This window comes from Lolium rigidum, chromosome 5 (assembly GCF_022539505.1).
Source record: "Lolium rigidum isolate FL_2022 chromosome 5, APGP_CSIRO_Lrig_0.1, whole genome shotgun sequence".
Taxonomy (NCBI): domain Eukaryota; kingdom Viridiplantae; phylum Streptophyta; class Magnoliopsida; order Poales; family Poaceae; genus Lolium; species Lolium rigidum.
Window position 1 is genome coordinate 79,001,989 of NC_061512.1, and position 16,332 is coordinate 79,018,320.

Below are 16,332 nucleotides of genomic sequence, written 5' to 3' on the forward strand. Positions count from 1 at the left end.
CTTATATCATGAATAACAGGTAAAATTACCCAACCTAGAAAACGCCATAGAAGATGCATGCAAACTCCGTTTTCGATGAACTTGGGCTTGTTGTAAAGCTAGCAACAAGCTCAAGAACCTCACATAGAGAAACACCAAGAAGCAATAAGGATATGCAAAGTATGCAAAGGATTGAGCTCCCTAAGACGATGTGATCAAGTTACTCAACCGAAAGCCCCTCTTAATAGTGCGGCTATCTATCCTATAATCCGGTCTCCCAACATCCACCTTGAGACCGATAAAAGGAAAACCTAGCAAGGCCATACCTTTGCCTTGCGCATCCCGCTTGATCTTGATGATAACTCTTCAAGCTTCACTCAAGCCGGAATGCCTCACTTGACCAATGTTGCTTCGTGAAGACTCACAAATGCTCCCCCATACACTATGATGGGAAAGCCCCATTGATGCACATCTTCACATGTCCATTATCACCAAATGGACGACAAGCTTCAAGCATGTGATCCACTCAAGATACTCATCTTGAACTTGCCCAACTCAACCTTGTATCTTCTCATACGATGATCTTGATGCCAATACACAAGGTATACATTTATCTTCATGGCATCCATACTTGAATCCAACACATGGAGAGCAAGTAGTACCTATGGAATATTCCTTCATATAAACTCAATGAAAACATTAGCCCATAGGGGTTGTCATTAATTACCAAAACCACACATAGGGGCAATGTACCCTTACATAAAGGAATCCTCATCAAGCAGTGAGGTAGGAAGTAAATCCTTCGCGATGACGAACATGATGAAGGGTTTAGTGAAGGCTAAGCTATTCAAGCAATGGAACAAAATGAAAGACCGATCAACCGACGACATGAACGAAGCAGAAAAGCGCAAATATGCGAAGGCCATCAAGGTGGAAAAAGAGCTTGGTCTGGAAGATGATGACGACGAGGAGGAGGAGCAGGAAGAAGAGGAAGAGGAGTAGAATTTTTATTTATTATGTAATTTTTAAAATTTATTATGCAATTTTATTAATTATTATGTAATCGGTAACATTTTAAGTTGAATAAAATAATTTTCTTGCATTATTTTGAATGTCTACAAAAATTCGAGTGAAATAACTTAATCTGAAAAAGAAATGGTGATGTGGAGGAGAGAGAAGTGAGAGCTGGCACTATAGCCTATGCACTGGCACCGAGAGTGAGAGTAAGGTGAGAGTGGGGTGAGAGTGAGGAAAAAAGCTAATGTGGCAGGCTATAGTGAGGTGAGGCATTGGCACCAGCCTAAGGGTGTGTTCGGATGTGGTCCAGCTTCTTCGAAATCCGTGGATCCAGCTTCCAGGACCAAACCGAAAACTCTAAAAAAAGGCTGACCTTCGCGAAGGTCTAAAAGTCTCTCCGCATGCGACACGTGGCGTGTTGTGGTACCAGATTTTTTTGTTGGAAGTGATCTCCCTGCTTGCCAAGTGTCGCAAGGGAAGCAAGGTGGGATAGGAGAGGAGAGAGAAGGGCAGTGGAGGGTCCAGTTTTCCCTTTATTTTTTAGATTCGTTTTTTCAAAATGAAATATCTTGCGAACCGTTAGTCCAAATTACGAACCGTTTTCACTTTTGAGATTCTCGCGTTGAGATCTTCAAAACTAGATCCCATGTTGATAGGTTTCGAGATACCTTTTTTTCGTACTTCCAATACTACTGTGGTTGTACTTGTGGTGTGTACCTAACTGTACTCATGCTTTAACTAGTAAGTACTTCTGTTTTTAGTGTATTTGGTGCAATTTTTTCCCTTTACTCGGTAACCGTACTCGCTCGTGTGCGCGACTGTACTTCTGCACCTGTACTTACTCGTGGGCGTAACTGTACCTGCTCGTGTGTGAGACTGTACCTGGTCGTGTGCGCTACTGTACTTATGTACATGTACTTGGTCGTGCGCGCGACTGTATATGTGTGCGTGACTACTTGTACTCGTCTGTGTGTTCAACTGTACTCGTGTGTTATGCGCAACTGTACTCATGTATTGTACGCAACTGTATCCGTGTATCATACGTATCTTTACTTGCTCATATAACTGTACTTGTGCTTCTACACAACTGTAATCGTGTGTTATATGTAACTGTACTCGTCTGTACCCGTGAGGTGTACTTGATTCTTTTTGTCACTCTAATCGCTAGCCAGATGAATTGATCTTGCCCGGTTGTACTTGCTCGCGGCATGCGCGTACTCGCGCGGGACGAATACATCGGAAGGCTGCGTCCAGGAAGTCCTCGCGCGCGAGAGTTGTACCCGTTGTGCAAAGGATTGGTAATTGCCATGCATGGGTGCTCCCGTCGCGTGCCCGCGTCCTCTCACGCGCGCGGCCAGCTAACAAGTACTCGCACGCGCGTCCCACGTACGTACGCGTACTCGTTCGCGCGATGCCTCGCGTGGCTGAATTCGCTTGCTGCGCTTCCGTGAGGACACGTGTTGTTCGGTAGTGCGTTATACGGCATCGTTTCCCTTCGTAAAAGTTGGTCTCTAGGTAGTGGTACCCGGACCAAACTCCAGCGTCTCACGTGGAGTAGAAAACGTTCGGCTGAGCTCCTTGGTTGTTCGGTTAGGCTGCAAGCCCAGCTAGGTCCAGGTGGGAAGTAATATCATCTTCGTTTCGGCCCATGTCTGTCCATGCACAGCTAGGCCTCCCTCTCTCGATCTCTCCTGTCTCTCTGTTCACGCCTCACGACGGCGACCCGCACACGGAGGAGGCAAACGCGGAGCTCTGCCTCAGGCCTCGCCACGGTCGCGGCCAAGCGCACCTTCAAGTTCGCCTAGCCGGAGATACGAATCAAACCTCGCCACGGCCACGGCCTTGCCGACGCACCTTCGAGTTCGGCGAGCCGGAGATCTGAATCAAGCCTCGCCACAGCGAGTAACCGACGCTCCATCTCGTTCCAGCCGCGCTCGGCGTGCAGCCGAAAGTCCTCCACCACTGCCTGCTTCTTGCACCTGTCCTCCTGCCTCGCACATGGCGATTTATTTACTTGAAGTTCCAAGGGTAGGATAGCGAAGGGGATTGAGAAGAGATAGAGCAGCCAGGACAGGAGAGAGACATGTGCGAGAACATACCGGTTCGCTCTGGACCACTTGGTGGTGGCATTTGGCTGTAAATAGCTGCTGCTCCGTGTGTCCCAGATCCGCTGATTTGCTAAATGGCTGCTTCGCATTTTGTACACAAAATTGTCTCAGCTTCGCGGATCCAGCTTCGTGGAATTAGAACGTTAGACACTGCTCCACGGTGAAGTTTACGGAAGCTGGAAGCTGGAGGACTTCCGAACACGCCCTAAGTAGAAGCATCCGAGTTTGACAATTCAAATTTATTAGTTGCTCTAGTGATGTTGGATGACCTCTAGGATTTGCCCGTTCTTCACCAGGAATTAAAATTTCGCGATTTTTTGCGAAATATCACGGAATTCCGTGCATTTTGTGGGCCAGCGAAATATTTGAATTTCGTTCAACTTTTTGTTATAATAAAAAACATGCGAAATTCTAATCATGAAACAAGTAGATCATGCTCCATAGAGGTTGACGAGTATGCATTTGTTCATTCATACACCATATCAAGCAAAAAAAGAGTGTGCGCGATAGAGGAGCACATCATCCATTACATGTCCATTCTTGTTCACAACACCATTAGCACAACACAAGTGATGGTGCAAATGCAATGTGCAAGCAAGTCTTTTCAATATTCTCTAAGTGTGGGAACACAAAAACTCCATGAAAATCTGAGAAAACAGTGTTGTCCATTTCATGTTGAAACATATGTTCATTATTGCACTCAAAGCATAGGAAAGAGAAATTGTTCAAGATTTTTTATACTATAAGGGGAGAATTTGGCAAAACCACATGTCCAAAACATCATTATGGCTGCGAGCAAAACATATGAACGAGCAAGTTTTTGACTTATTTGTTGCAACAACAAGGACATAAATTTCACAATACTCATGACACGACATGCTCAAAATAGCAATATGTGTGCGAACAAAACTTTGGAAAGAACAATTTGTCATCATATATTTGTTGCAACACACAAAGCATCATATTCAAGGATTATGTGAACATGATTGTCGCAAGGGGCATTAATATCACCAACATGTGTGCAAACAAACCAAAGGAAAGAGATTTTTTCGACATGTTTGATGAAGAGCATGCAATCTCATCACCAAGTTTACAAATAGAACTCACATTTATTATGCTCTCTAGAGCTCTTTTAGCAAACTCATGTTGTGTCGAAGTTGACATTGTAGCGCGGGTACCTATACATACCATAGACCAAACAAAGAATGTGTGTGCATGGTATATGAAATCATCATCCATTATGATGTATCTCTTTATTTGCACAACACCCTCAATACCCAGCAAGTTATTATAATATGCATGGCTTATGTGCAATCTAGATGCATGAACATGCTTTTCATAGGAATAAACAAAATCTCCATTATTTGAGAAAGCTATGGGGGCAATTCATTATGAAGCATACCATTATCATTGCAAGCAAAGTATTTAATAAAGCAATTGTTCAACATCTTTGATTCGACAGTAGGAGCAAATTAGAAACATTCATAACAAGGCATGATCATGGCAATATCATCACAAGTAGAGAAATCCACATGATCAACATTGGTGGTCTTCAAAGCATCCCAAGGGAATATGAATAAAGCATATGTAATATCAATAGAATCATCCCTAGAGATGTAACTGGGATCCCTCCTAAATCCCACTTATAGGTCATTTTGTCATTTGCCGTGCAAATTTTTGTCTCAAAATTTGCACTATCTATACCTAATAATAAAGGAGCTAAGGTTTCTGCCAAAAACTTTCGTCAACGTTTTTTTTGAACCGTTTTACCCTCCCACCAAATCACATAATACTTCTCCTGCCATTGTACCGGTTCGCCAGAGAGCGGTTTGTCGTTCAGTTCCGAAGAAAAACAGGAGAGCGCCTAGCTTCTTCTCATCCGGCTGCCGCCGGCCATTATGGGTCGAGCTCTGCACGTGGGCTTATGTGAGAGAAGGGAGGTGGGCGCTGGAGGGGAGCAGCCACAGGTGCTGGCTGCCAAAAGATGAAGGAATCGAGGACGCACCCGTGGAGGAGCAGAAACTTCGGGTAAGGATCCCGCACAAGATGGCGAACAAGATCCAGAAGAGAGACAGCGACCTTGAAAACGAGGCCTGGCAGGAGAGGGGCGTGCTGCGTCGTCGCAGAGAAGAGAGAGAGAAAGAGCGGGGGTGGGGGAGGGAGCTTGCGTGAGGAGCGCCTTCTCGATCAATGGTAAGACACCGTGGAGAGTGAGCTCGCCATGGCGCTCACCCCAACCTGTGCACAGATTGAAGAGGGCCGCTGCTGCCCGACGCACGGAGCTCCCGTCGCCCTGCTGTTGTACACCATATGCAAAGCTGGCTCTCAATTGCTTTATTTAATTGAACAAATTTTCTTCCGATGTCCCGAATTTGTCTGTAGGAAGGAAGAAGCAACGAGCGAAAGAAATAGAGAAGCGATGCCAGGGCTGGGGAAGGGGATGAATGGCTTGGGCTGGTGGACAGAGAGGTACACTGAGGGAGGGGATGAGAGGGAGAGATTGGGAAATAAAGAGTAGACCGCGCGCTGATTTCGTGCCTTTTTTAGCTGTTCTGCTGTGCGTGCGTGCTTGGTTCTGGCACATGATGATTCTGTGATTTATGTGCGTGTTTTGCTTGCGTGTATGATCTACTGCTGATTGCTAGCTGTTGTGATCGCCACAGATTAATTTATGTTCATGTAATAACACCAGAGGTAAATGGGTGACAATGACTGAAATTCATCATCTGCATAATAGACAAACATACTATATTTGGGGACAACGGAAGTACTAATATTATTGAACCGAGACCATTTAATAACAATCTTATTAAGAAAAAACAAAATTAAATAATTTATCCATTCAATTATGTTTAAAGGATATAGTGATTTAAACTGGATCTCTGATGTAGATGATATTTACGCCACTATGCGCATGCAGTTTTGTAGCATTAGGCTAATCAAGCTATAACTTTCACTTCCTTTCACTCAAACGAGTTTTTGTAATTTTAGCATAATTTCTCAGTGAAACAAGAGAGCAAGTCCAGCGCCGGTTCCAGTTATGCATGTCACCACCTACATGTTTACGATCGAAGACGAAGAAGGGAATGGCTGACTTCTTCTGGCCTATATTACACATCGGCCAGTTTCAAGGTGAACTTCATGTGTACTAGAAGCAAATCGATATGAGAGAGATTCAGAGGTTACGTGATGTTCAAAATTAAGAAAAATGCAGAAAATACTACTTCTTAAAGAGACAACTAAGTTTTTAAAATCCGCCGCAACGCGCGGGCACTTTCCTATAAATGATAAAATGAACTATAAGTGGGATTTAGACAGTATCGCACTTGACACCTTAATATTTACTGTAAAAGTTGTATACTTATACTAGTTCATTTTGTCATTTGTAGTGCAATTTTTTTGTCTCATAACAAGCTCGGCTTCCATGGCAGCGACAAAGGGCTGTTCCATATTTAATACTTCCTGTAAAAGTTGCATGGTTTTCATTCAATTATAAATCAAGGAATATTATCTTTTTAAAGTCCCATCAAATTGATCTCATGGCCTGTCTATCCAAAAAAACTTGCAGTTCTAGTCTTGTATCTATACCAGACCATGTATAATGCATCCCAAAGATGATGGAATGGCCAAGGGATTTTCAATCCATCGGCTCTGGTAAACAATGGAAGACAACTACTCCTTCTATTCCTTAATATAAGATGTTTTGGCAGCTCAAATTGAACTGCCAAAACATCTTATATTTAGGAACAGGGAAAGTAGCTTTTAGACAGAAGGGAGGCTGGCTTTAAATTAATAAAGCCAGACACTGACAAGAAAACAAGGTTTGACTGTAAGCAGCTAGCTAGGGCGCCGGCGTTCGGATTGTTGAGTGAAGGGCTCTAAGCTTAGAGACCACTCGCGCCAACGCTAAACAAACCAGTTATCACACACTATATCAATGTACCATTGCAGGTATATATGGCACATGCAGTTGCACATAACCATCATGTTACAACTCTACTGTGTATAATAACTGAACTAGCGACATAACACCATCATCATGCTTGATTTGCTAGGAAAACTAAACAGATTATTATTTTCTAAGTGAAAACTTAATAAATATGTACCGTAAGGCCAGATGATTTTATTACAGAGAACCGAGCACAGTATTACCATACAAAAGCTCATCCCTTTGTCACTGCCATGGAAGCCGAGCAATCCTTCTTAATTTTCTTCAGCCTTACGACCACGTTGTTCATGCTTGCCCTCTCGTTAGGAGAATCACTTGAACACTCCAGGCCCAACTCGAATGTTGATACAACAAAGTCGCTGTTCCAACCGGTGGAAGGTAATGCTGATGGAGTAGTATTGATCTGGTGATGAAAGTCACGACTGCTTATCTCTTCACCTTGTAGCAGCTTCTCGTCAACGACATCAATGAGCCTTGCTGAAAATGCTTGGGAAACCCACTGCCTAAGACTGGATTCTCCAACAAACATGGGATCCGTGGGCCTCTTCCCGGTGAAGAGTTCGAGCATCATGATCCCAAAGCTAAACATGTCGCTCTTCCGTGACGCCTTTCCCATGTAGGAAAGCTCTGTTCAAGAAATAATCAATGAGTTAGTTAACAAAAGTATTAGCTAATGTCTTGACAAATAAATTGCTCAATCATGGTTGTACCAAGCACGTACCTGGGGCCATATACCCAATTGTCCCTGGCATACTTGCTGAGACCATGGAGTTGTCATAGCCTAGAAGTAACTTCGCAATGCCAAAGTCGGCAACATGTGCCGTCATGTCCTCATCAAACAGCACATTGCTAGGCTTCAGGTCACAGTGTAAGACAACTTGGCAGTGATGATGGTGCAGGTACTCCATCGCCTCGGCCACCCCAAGCATAATGTCCAATCTCTTGATGAATCCTGGTGGTCCACTATTTTCAGCATGCAAGTGTGCTTCCAAGCTACCATTGGGCATGTACTGAAGCAGCAGTGCTCTGAAATCCAAGTTGGAACAGGTATTCAATATCCTTATCAAGTTGCGATGCCGAGCCATCCGCAACACTTGGCATTCAGCATCAAAGCTCTTTACGGCCTGCTCGACTTGCATGTTGAGCACTTTAATCGCGACCACCAAACCATCGTCCAGTTGGCCTTTGAAAACTTTGCCCAAACTTCCAGCTCCCAAAATTTTGTCCTCGCTGAAATTTTCTGTGGCCCGAACAACCTCATGGTAAGACACTAACCTGTGGCTGATTGGTTCAACTCCATGAACATCAGTTGTTACCTCTCCCTGCTTCAGGCTGTTCCTTCTTATAAGCCAGTATAAGCATATAGCTATAGCCGCCAGAGCTAAAGCAACAGAAGGGAGTAGGAACTTTAGTAAATGTCCGTTATTCAGAGTGAGAGTTACCCAGGCATGGCAAAAATCTTAAACGGGGAGCACCGCACAGACCGAAGTTCCCTATCAGAGATTGCAAGGTGATGTTTCTGAAAACACCTTCATCTGGAATTGAACCTTGTAACTCATTGAAGGATAAGTTCAGGCTGGTGAGGTAGGTTAAGTTTGTCAAGTACTTTGGAATTGTACCGGACAAGTTGTTGGAAGATAGGTCCAGTGTTGTTAAGCTAATTAAATCGCCAAAAGTGTACGGAATCGAATTTTGAAGCGAGTTGTGAGACAGCTTTAGGTAAGTTAGCATCCCAAGCTGTCCAAAAGAATCTGGAAGGCTGCCAACCAAGTTGTTGGTAGAGAGATCCATTTTGTTAATCTGTTTCATGTGGCCGAGGTCAAAAGGTAATGCACCAGTCAGAGAGTTACTGGATAGATTCAGTTCAACAAGGTTGTTAAGAAGAAACAAGCTTGCTGGCACATGTGAGGATAAATTGTTATAAGACAAGGAAATGTACTCCAACAAAGTGAGATTACCAAGGCCATCTGGTATAGAACCAGAGAATTTATTGTTGCAGAGAAACAGTTGTACCAGTCTCTTGAGATACCGATTTGCGCTGGGATGGGACCAACGAAGCTATTCCCTGAGATGTCAATCCTCTCAAGGTTCTCCATAGTCATTATGGATTCTGGGATCGACTGGCTTAGTTGGTTGTCCATGAGGATCAACGAGCTGACAGCACTTAGATTTGATATTGTCGATGGAATTCCTCCTGTCAACTTGTTGCCAGTTGCATCAAAAACCACAAGCTTCTTCGAGAGGTTTCCAGTATAGTCAGGAAGGCCTCCAGTGAAATCATTCACCTGCAAATTTATGAAATGGAGGTCCCTGCAATTCGAGAGAGCGTCCAAGAAGACAAGCTCCCCTTGTAGGTGGTTTGATCCAATATCGAGATGCTGTAGTGATTTCATGTCCCCAAGTGTTGCTGGGACTAGACCTATGTAGATTCGGAATTATCCGTCGCTACGCTGTTCCCAAGGACTAGCAAAATCGAAATAGCGAAATTCTTGGGTCATCTCAATGGGTTCAGAAACCACACGTTTCTCTGGATCATCATAGCGTACTTCCAACTTCAGGATGATAGTCACAGGTTTTCACTTTTCAGTGAGTGAAAGATTTGTATCCGGGTCAACATTCAAAGCTGGTTTTTGAGAGCATTCCACCACTTTTTGGCGATTTGTTTCTGGGAACTCCTGGTTTGAGGATATGCCTGGGTTCAGATCTTCTACTCCGTTTTCTACGATTATTTTACCAACTATATGCTTTGTTCATGTCTGCCATTTCGTTTATCATAGAGGCGCGCAGCGAAAACGTGTCCAAGAAAGAGGTAAGGCTTTCCATAAGTCAGAAAGAAACCAAGTATTTGCATATAGAAAGAATGAATCGCACGCCTAGCTCAATAACTAGGAAATGCTTAATAAAGTACCCCCGGAATTTACTGATTCTTGCTGTCCCTATATATCTGTAATGATAGTTGTGGCTCTGGGGAGCTAAAAGAACCTATCAACAATGATGCATCTAGTGGCAGTAATGATGCATCTAGAACCTTCATTAATTTACTGATTCTTGCTGTCCCTATATATCTAGTTTCATTAATGAAGGTTCTAGTTCCACTAATGATGGAACAAATCCAAATGTGAAAACTAGGTGCACCTAAGCACGATGATAATGGTATAATCGACCATTTTATATGGGGTGGTGGTAGTTCAAACGGTGGAGATAGTTCCATCCCGGCCAAGCCTAAAACAAGTTAGCAAGATAACCCTTTCAAATCATCTACATAGTAATATATATATACATATGCCAAAGTCATTTATTAGCTCTTAGTGCTTTTTATACCCGAGTTTGATGTTTTCTGAACTTCATGGTTCAATATTCATGTTATCACAGGGAAATCAATCTTTATACATCTTACAGTAATGATTGCCCTTTGTTTAGTTCTTGGTGTAAACTTGGTAGAAATGGGGAGGTAATTGATGACAATTGACAAATAACCAAATCTTACTATGGATTATATACATCTGAGGATTATGACTTGGCCAAAGCTGATAAAGAGAGTACTCATCACTACCCAGACATATTCAAATCAATTGGGTTTTGAAAAGAAAGTAACACACAAAAATAAGCTGCACAAAGACGAGAACTGATACATACTTAGCAGTTAGCACCAATGAAGTCCATGGTACGTATAAATAGCTGATCGTGAAATCCTAGCCCAGCAATAATTGGCTGACAGAAGTATGGCCCAAACCTAAATATCATGAAGTAACTTTGTTGGCCATCTTAGTTGAACAAACAGAAGGATTGGTAATAACAAATAAAACAGAAGGGCCAGTACAAGATAACAGCAATACTGTGTCTACAGAAACATCCTACAGATTTCAGATTGAACAAATAAAGGACACACAACAACAACAACAAGAATTTCACAACAGCATCAGCATGACAATGATAAAGCATTCAACTACTATCAGCGGAAAACATTTCATGCATGCAGCACCAGGCCACCAGCGATCATTCATCAGTTTTCTTATGTTATATCATATATGTATTTAGAGCTTTTGTCTCCTTTTGCTTGTGCACAAGATCAAATTACGACCTCTCGGGTGACAAAAGAAGGGTAAACATAAAATGCTTGTCTGAAGTAATGGCATAGAGAAGTAAAGTAGCCCCTATAAGTTTTTTACTTGGACAACTGAATTACCATAATCGGCAAAATGAGGGAAAGCATAAAACAAATCACCCAGAGAAGTAACAGGCATTCTATAGCACTCTGGATGGCATTTCTCAATCAAGTAAACGAACCATGTCTGGTTTATACATGGACTCACAAGCACCATATACTGATTCTCAAGCAGTATCAGAAACCACAAAATCTTTTGCCACATCCTTGCATAAAGGAAGCACTTTAATCAGATTACCTGCTACAGATATAATAGCCAGACAAGAAAGCCAGCACTAGGATCCACACAATATTTATCATGTTTCAAGAAACTCGACATGAAGCAATGTGGTTCCAAGAAAGTACATATCAGACGGAAATAGATGTTGGCATACTGCCTACATTAACAATGCAACTTTGTATGGCTCATAGCTAACCCTAAAACAAGACAACCCTTCCAAATCATCTATGTAGTAATATATAGGCCAATATTAAGTGATTTCTTTGTTCTTAGTGCTTTTTATGCCCTAGTTTGGTTTTCCTGAAATACTTGGTTCAACATTCATGCTTTCTCAGGGAAGACACTCTCCATACATCTTACAGTTACAACTGACCGCTGTTCAGTTCTTGGTGTAACTTATTAGAAATAGGGAGCAAATGGATGAATCTTGACAAGAAATCAATCTTGACCCAGGATTAAATATATCTGAGGATTATGACTAACCCTAAGCTGAATACTGATAACTACGATACACATGCACATGGTAGATCGAAGTATGTGAACGAACCATTAGCACACAGACAAATTCAAATCAATTGGACTTTTGAGAAGTAACAAAGGAAAGAAGTCGCAGAAAGACGAGAACTAATACATACTTGGCACCAATAAAAATCCATGGTACATATAAATGGCTGATCATTTTCTCCTAGCCCGGCAATAATTGGCTGGCAGAAGTATGGCCCAAACCTACATAAAACAGTTTGCAAGCAAAAGGAGACAAAGCTCTAAATACATATATAACATAACATATTGTGGGACCAATAGAGGGATGGTGCACAATATCAAATTACGACCTCACGGATGACAAAAGAAAGGTCATAAAATGCTTGTCTCAACTACTGGCATAGAGTATAAGTTTTTTAGGTGGACAACTGAATTACCATAATCGGCAAAAGGAAGGAAAGCATAGAACAAATCGCCCAGAGAAGTGAAATTAACCTTTTTCAGATTCTTTTTTAGATAACAGACATGAAATGCCCGACTTTAAATTAATGAAGCCACGAGGTTCACAAGCGCTATTACATGCTGCGGCATACAGCTTAGCCGAGATAAGATCAAAGAACTAGAGTACCCCTACTCCAGAAACTAGAAAGCATGGGGTCGGCCTCCCCGAAAACAAACCGATCTAAGGACACTAAGGAGCTTGTAGGCCAACTGAATTTCAACATATTCTTTAACTGTAGAATAGGAATTGATACTAAATATTTTTCCTACAGGAGGAAAACATGGTGATGCTTATTCGATTCATATTCCAAAAGAATATTTTAGGTCGTTGAGATCAGGGATCGCGTACCTATCATGGATTTAGTATCAATATAATACTGGCTGCAAGGTAACGAACTGAAGAATATGTGAGGACACACACATAAAGAGCAAGAGTAGGAGAGAGGTTAGCCCAAGGTTAGGATCCAGAATAACCGAGTTTTGCCTGTGTACTGAGGGCTGAACAAAGAAACGCAGGGGGTGACACCTCCCTCTCTGACAATAGCAGTTCCTCCCAATAACAAACAATCAAGAAATAAAACTGCAGAAATAACAAATCAGAGAAATAGGGAAGAAAAGAATGTAATTCTCCCAGAAAGATTGGAGAAAAGTCAGTTGCAAACCTAACCGAACAACCAGAGAAGATCCCTGCAGTCGCCATGCCATGTTGCCGAAGAAAAAGTAGGTACATATCCTGCCAGGCAACCAGGAAAGACGAGCAATGGCGAGGTCCTTCTAGCACGCGTCTGGAGCTCCTTGGATGGTGGGATCTCGGGGAGGGGGGGGGGGATTGTAATCCATCAGAAACCGCAAAAAAACTCCAATCATAAAATATTGAAGAACAACCAAGACATCTAGAAAACGAAATAGCTCACCAAAATATCGATATTCGGCAGCAGCAGCCACTGGCGCCCACCAAACTACAAACTACAAAATAATGAGTCAAGAGATCAAAAACCAGTATAAGAACAAAAACTGAACACTCAAACTCCCAAATGTACCGTACCTGCACCCAGAAGAACAGGTGACGCCAACCGAACAGAAGCATGCCAATAACCTGTAAAAAAACAATAATAACCTCATGCAAAACCAGAAACTACCATGCAGTCAAAAGAAAACCAAGAGAACCAAGCACTGAACCCCAAACAACAAAAGTGAAACAAAAAGAGCTAAGCTACATCTGGCCTCAGATTTTATACTGGACAAGGCTCTACCAGCCGATGAGTTTCATGCACATCCTTTGCACCAGAAAAGAACATCCAGGAAAAAAGAAGGCCTTAGATTAATTCATATATATCATTTGCACTGAAGAGACCATGCAAAATTTTGATCCGCCTCAGATTGATTGCTTTTAATCATTTGAACCAAGTAAAGTCGAAAGAGAAACAAATTCCTGATGTGTCTGCCTTGTGGATTTTACACTTTCAGCAAAAGGAGCATCAGGTGGCGAAAAACAATAAAACCAAAAGGTAAATATGGTGCATCAGTGCATACTGCTGCAGAGGTCAATTTGCAACAGCTTAACCAGAATATATCATCATTGGCCAGAAATCCTAAACTAGCTCAATTTGAAGAAAACAAGTGCAGATTACTGTCTGACAGTGAATGGCTGAGAAAACTGCAAGGAAAACATACTGATGTTAGTAATGACATTTGTAATATGCAGGTATAAACAGTAAAAATGGCATGCCATGATTCTTTGTAAAAATGTGTATACTAATCAAGTTAAGGGCTATATTTTTTATTTTTTTGGCAAGTTGACTGTTTTTTATACTAGCTTTAGTTATTTTATATTACTAAATAAGCTATGTAAGAGAGGGGGAGGGAGCAATGTCACCGTTAGAGTTGAACTCTGTTGTTGCTCCACGGCCTCCAGACCCAATTCCGAACCACTTCTCACTTAGTTTTTTCATAGTATAATCCTTAAGCTCGCAAAAGCTCTCCGCCCAGCCAACTGGTTCAACAGGATCAACTCCCAGCCCGGGGCCCGGTCATGGGATTGCAGGTTAACAGGATCTGTCCAATCTGCCACGTATGCTGACACGCGTCGTTTGAACTTCGATTTGAATTCTGTCCAAGCTTGGTATTTGTAGTGGTTTATGCGAGCCAAAGTAGTCCACATTTTCTGGAAACCAGGCTTTAGTGTAAAATGGTGTACAGAATTTGCAAGCGAATCTGCCACCGCATCAAGGCGGACCAATGATTTGTGACGCTCAGCTCTCGTCAGCCGGCAGGTGTAGCCTTGGCACACCCCTTCCTGCGGATGTGCTGTTTGGCCAGAGGGACCAAAATCGTAGCAGGGGAGGAATATCTGGCCAACCTCCGGATCAACGGAAACAACCGAGTCAAGCAACGATTTCGAAGGCTTCTCAACCTCGTTCCAGTTTGGTGAAAAGATGAATTCATCTACGTCCATGAAAGCCATCCATTCGCAGGAAGGTTGATTCGAGGCTGCACAGTGAGAAAGCCCTGCTTCCTGCGTTTTGGTCCAGGGCCAAGCTACGGTGGAGATATCAATGCCAGCAGAGTTCAAACTAGAGACCTGGCCTGCTAGGTCATCCTCGCTTGCATTGTCGTATAGAAAGAACTTGTCAACACCCACTGCAGCATGGTACCTCACCCACTCAGGCAGAAACTTGGCGACATTTCGAACCATGGTGCAGGCACAGATCGTTTTCCTTTCACGTGTCACAGGCAGGCCAGTGTTTTGTGGATGGTAGGTAGCAAGTGAGGGTAAAGGCTCCTGGCCGTTGAGGGCTACAGTGACATGGAGGTTGCTGGAACTTAAAGGAGCCGGTGGAGGGGGGCACCTGATCACCTGCTGGGCTGAAGTGGTGGCTGGGGAGGAGGCCACCATGCCATCGGAGTCTCTGCTGTAGACGCACTGGATGTTGGAAGTGGCTGTGTGGATGACCCCTTGGTGGTGGTTTGTGCCCTTGGCGAAGAGGAGAAGATCGCCTCCGGGGAGAGGGGCGGAATCAAACACGAGACTGTCGTTCCAATTGTGCAACTTGCGGAAATCGGCGGCAGGGGCAGGGGCAGGGGCAGTGGCAGGGGGAGCAGCCGAGGAGGAGTAAGAGGAAGATGAAAGCAGCAGGGGTGGTGGTTGGAGCGGCTGCTCTGAGCCGGGCAGGGGGCAGAGGTAGGCGTGGCGCCCGGGCCCCGGCAGCCTCCCGAGCGCGCGCGCCGGGGAGGACGCCCCACCCTGGAAGACGCACATGGCGTTCCCCACGGCAGGGTCAGCGGACAGGACGAGAACCTCCCGGTCCGGGAGGAGGACGGCATCCTCCCGGAGTTGCGGCGGGGAGTGGTGGCGGTTGGGCAGCAGGCGCCGCGCGAAGGATAGATCGGCCTCTGACGTCTGGCGCGGCATCGACATTAGGGTTTCCGGCGGCGGTGGCCCCGGCGACCGGAAGAGCTGGTCCTGCTGCTGCGACCAAGTACCGCCGCCGAGGCCGATGCTGGAGGAGTGGGCGCCGAAAAAGAGCAGCGCGCCCACCGAAGCTGCGCCGACGCAGGAGAGGAGGCGGTTGCGGTTGCGGCGGCGACGACTCGGCATGGCGGCGGGCGGCGGCTTTGCGAACGGCGGCGGGCGGCGGCGGCGGCTCGAGGAAAGCTGGGCGTTTTCGCTCGCGCGCGGGGCGGGGAGTTGTGCTGCTTTTCGTGCGCGCGCTGTGTTGCTCGGGGAATCAGAGACAGAGTTTGGATCTGGTTCCCGGAATTTCCCTCTGAGAATATATGGACCTGAATTGGAATTGGAATCGAAATCGGATCGGTTGCTTTACTTTCAGGCAACGAAACCCGTCCAAATTTGGGTCGGTCCAAATCAATTGGAAATCGAATCGGTCGCGTTACTTTGACGCAACGAAGC

The 16,332-nt window shown here is 44.2% G+C and overlaps 1 protein-coding gene and 1 pseudogene across 5 annotated transcripts; both read right to left on the bottom strand.

Annotated features, from left to right (window-relative positions):
* Positions 1–6,926: 6,926 nt before the first annotated feature.
* Positions 6,927–13,656, bottom strand: LOC124652705 (probable LRR receptor-like serine/threonine-protein kinase At3g47570). Of its 5 annotated transcripts, XM_047191744.1 has the most exons (7): positions 13,468–13,656; positions 13,337–13,388; positions 13,085–13,231; positions 10,690–10,786; positions 8,370–8,434; positions 7,775–8,293; positions 6,927–7,680 (listed from the first exon to the last, which is right to left on the bottom strand). In XM_047191744.1, the coding sequence occupies exons 5-7, from the start codon at positions 8,413–8,415 to the stop codon at positions 7,268–7,270; spliced, it is 978 nt and encodes a 325-aa protein (XP_047047700.1). In that variant the 5' UTR covers positions 8,416–8,434; positions 10,690–10,786; positions 13,085–13,231; positions 13,337–13,388; positions 13,468–13,656; the 3' UTR covers positions 6,927–7,267. The 5 variants fall into 5 exon arrangements, with proteins under 5 accessions (XP_047047700.1, XP_047047698.1, XP_047047702.1 ...); XM_047191742.1 differs by having other exon boundaries at positions 13,085–13,388; XM_047191746.1 differs by lacking the exons at positions 13,085–13,231; positions 13,337–13,388; positions 13,468–13,656 and adding an exon at positions 12,074–13,039.
* Positions 13,657–13,669: 13 nt separating this feature from the next.
* LOC124656144 lies at positions 13,670–16,020 on the bottom strand (annotated as a pseudogene).
* Between the last annotated feature and the right edge of the window lie 312 nt (positions 16,021–16,332).

Bases quoted from the DNA above. Each gene is read 5' to 3' on its own strand.
- LOC124652705 (XM_047191744.1), bottom strand. From the start codon at position 8,415: ATGCTTATACTGGCTTATAAGAAGGAACAGCCTGAAGCAGGGAGAG. The intron at 8,294-8,369 runs GTAACAACTGAT...TTCGGGCCACAG, and splicing joins ACAGCCTGAAGCAGGGAGAG to AAAATTTCAGCGAGGACAAA. The intron at 7,681-7,774 runs GTACGTGCTTGG...TTTCTTGAACAG, and splicing joins AATTGGGTATATGGCCCCAG to AGCTTTCCTACATGGGAAAG.